General features: G+C 30.9%; 1 protein-coding gene across 1 annotated transcript; it reads left to right on the plus strand.

Annotated features, from left to right (window-relative positions):
- The first annotated feature begins 1,381 nt into the window (after window positions 1-1,381).
- Window positions 1,382-2,836, plus strand: LOC110022353 (expansin-A8-like). Its single transcript, XM_020721237.1, has 3 exons — window positions 1,382-1,523; window positions 1,706-2,027; window positions 2,523-2,836. Exons 1-3 carry the CDS (start codon window positions 1,382-1,384, stop codon window positions 2,827-2,829), a joined length of 771 nt encoding a protein of 256 aa, XP_020576896.1. The 3' UTR covers window positions 2,830-2,836.
- Window positions 2,837-3,256: the final 420 nt, after the last annotated feature.

Raw genomic sequence — 3,256 nt, forward strand, 5'->3', positions numbered from 1 at the left:
TTATTTTATTTTCTACTTATGATATCTATAACGAACATAAAATTATTAGATTACTTTAAAACTATGTATATGCGCGTGTTATAAAATGCATTATATAATTACATTTTAATTTTCATAAGATATATTTAGTATAATAAAATAGAAATTATATAAATTGCCAAAGTGCATAAATTATTTTAAAATATTGTTATATAGTTGTAATATGGACATAATATTTGATATTTGATATTACTTTCATTTATGAATCTAATGTTTTGTATAGTTGGAATGTTTTGCAACTGAAAATAATTAGGCTTGAGGTACAAAAGATTTACGAAAATTTAACGATATTCGGTGAAAAAATTATATTTACTTTATATATATATATATATATATATAAAATAAATTAAGTCAAGGAATATGAGATCGATAACGTGGGTAATTAGTTGATTAATTCCTCATCCATGTGGAGTTTATCCTTAAGTCACTCCAAAGTAAGGCCTTAAAAGTCTTTCGTTTCATTTATAAATATGTTTATTATTATCAAATTTTTATATATCATTATGATTTAATTAATTCATTAATTAATTTTTTATTCATATTTTTATTAGATTATGTGTACCAACTTGAAAGCCTATTTTTATCTTATAAAACTAATTATTTTGTTGAACCTATGGAGATTCATAATGAAACTTTCTTAACCAGTTTTATAATAGGATTTTTTTTTTGTTAATACTTTTTTGTGGATACTAATATATTCTTAATATTAGAGAGAATTTTTAATTCTTATTAAATTCTTGAGCATATGCATACATACAAGCACACACACGGTTCAAAGATCAATCATCAGACGAGTTAATCAATTGCGCCGCAAGGAATTAATATTTGTTTTAATAAATTGTTTTTGGTTATTTTTTGGAAGATTTATAACAAAAGTTTTAAATAATTAAATGAATCAATTTTTTAAGTTTATTGAACATGTTTTCTTAATTCATTTAGCAAAATAGCTATATATAGTTTTTTTATTTATTTTAATCAACATGTGAAAGACGAATGCAGCTTGCATGAAAAATTAACTGTCTAATTAAGTCAACAAGTCATTAAACAATCATTTACTTATCTTAGTTTGTACTTAACCAAAAAAAATCATAATAAATAAATATTAGTATAATTGTGATCAGCCTTGTACGTTTATTATCAACATGTTAAATATATTTGCAAATAATAATAATAATGATTGTTATAAGAATGCGTTAAGATTTGTTATGCTAAAAAAAAAATCATTAACAGAAATTTACATTTTTTTATAAGATTTGAGCCAAAATATAGGCTTCTATTTATAGGTAAAAACTAGAAACAATCAGCCAATTTTATTTCTAGTGTTTTTGAGAGAGTTGGAAGAATGAAGACGAATGGTTGTAAAAATGGAGGTGCTCTGCTGCCTCTTCTAACATTTCTCTGCTCAGTAATCTCAGCCTTCGCCGGCAGCTGGATGCCTGCCACCGCCACCTTCTACGGCGGAAGCGATGCCTCCGGCACAATGGGTAATCAATATTATAGCTATTATATTTAGTTTATATCATCTAAATCTTTCATATCATATCAAACATATCATCTTATTGACTTTTGAGATGTGGAACACACCTTTTCATATATAAATAAGGTGCCTTTAGCTATATGAAAATACATTAGAATTGAGCATCGTTCTGTTCTGCAACTACTGTAGGAGGAGCTTGCGGCTATGGAGACCTGTACAAAGATGGATATGGAATTAAGAACTCAGCGCTGAGCACTGCGCTCTTCAACGATGGAGCCTCTTGTGGAGAATGCTTTCAGATTGTGTGCGACGCCAAGAAGTCTCCTCAGTGGTGTAAACGAGGCACTTTTATCACTGTAACAGCCACCAATTTTTGCCCTCCGAATACCAATCTACCCAGCGATAATGGCGGATGGTGCAATCCTCCGAGACAGCACTTTGATATGTCTCAGCCTGCTTGGGAGACCATCGCCATCTATAAAGCTGGGATCGTCCCTGTTTTATACAGAAGGTCGTAATTACAGGAAACTGGAATATTTACATATATACCATTTTTAATTTTATGTTTTCACATATCTAACAGTCAAAACTCCAATTTTTACATACTTGACGTTTTACCTATGCATGAAAATCTGTATTTCATTTTTTAGAATTTAAAATGGTGGCATATTTTATATATTATGAAAGATTTGGGTGATATAAATGTAAAAAATAAAATATAGGTGTTAGAGATGTAAATATATAGGATTTGGGTGGTATGTAGGCAGAATGTTACTCTCTGATTCAAAACGGAGGTTGTAGATTGCAGTCTTCCCAAAAACTTTTCTTTTTTTTTGGTAATGGATTCATTATATGCTGTAAATCCGAGATTTCTAAGCAAAACAGTGAAGGAATTGTGAAAAACTAAAATTTACCAAATCCCAGACTTAAAAGTTGCATTTTTTACTTACAAAGAACACAACTTTTAAATTTGGACACAGCACTCAAATGAGCTTTATGACAGCAGGGTTCGGTGCAGAAGGAGCGGAGGTGTGAGATTCACCATTAATGGAAAGGATTACTTCGAACTGGTTCTGATAAGCAACGTGGGAGGGAGCGGTAGGGTTAGCAGCGTGTGGATCAAAGGCTCCAAGACAGATTGGATGATAATGAGCAGAAACTGGGGTATGAACTGGCAGAGCAATTCTTATCTTAATGGCCAGAGCCTCTCCTTCAGAGTTCAGACTGATGATGGAAAACTCAAAACTTTCAGTAATGTCGCCCCTTCAAACTGGAATTTTGGCGACACTTTTGTTACCTCGATTCAGTTTTAAGATTCAGTTCGGCCATATTCTTCTTCGTTTGATATATCTGTGAGTTTTTCATTTAGTTCTTTTCAGATCAGGAACTGAAGGCGTTATGAAAGTTCTGATTTATTTGGTTCATGCAATTAATAATGAAGATTTGCATACATTTCACATAATTCCTAAGTCAGTATTTACATATCTAATACCTAAATTTTAATTTTTATATATTGATGCCACCTTGCTTTTACATAAAAGGTGTATTTCATACTTTTAAAAGTTAAAAAAGTGGTATTTTTTATGTGAGACGAAAGATATGGGTGCCGCAAATTGAAAAAGTAGTTTAGATGTTACATATGCAAATACATAGGAAGTGGGTGGTATGTATGTAAATGCCCTAACGCAAAAGTGGTGTAGTTTATAGGAGTGACGCTGAGTTCTAGACCGTTTATGTGAA

The sequence above is a fragment of the Phalaenopsis equestris genome, unplaced genomic scaffold, assembly GCF_001263595.1.
Source record: "Phalaenopsis equestris unplaced genomic scaffold, ASM126359v1 Scaffold000186, whole genome shotgun sequence".
Classification (NCBI taxonomy): Eukaryota; Viridiplantae; Streptophyta; class Magnoliopsida; order Asparagales; family Orchidaceae; genus Phalaenopsis; species Phalaenopsis equestris.

What these genes read in the sequence shown, in the direction of transcription:
- LOC110022353 (XM_020721237.1), top strand. Translation starts at nt 1,382, where the DNA reads ATGAAGACGAATGGTTGTAAAAATGGAGGTGCTCTGCTGCCTCTTCTA. An exon ending in CGATGCCTCCGGCACAATGG is followed by an intron (nt 1,524 to 1,705) that starts GTAATCAATATT and finishes CAACTACTGTAG; the next exon opens with GAGGAGCTTGCGGCTATGGA. An exon ending in GTCCCTGTTTTATACAGAAG is followed by an intron (nt 2,028 to 2,522) that starts GTCGTAATTACA and finishes TTATGACAGCAG; the next exon opens with GGTTCGGTGCAGAAGGAGCG.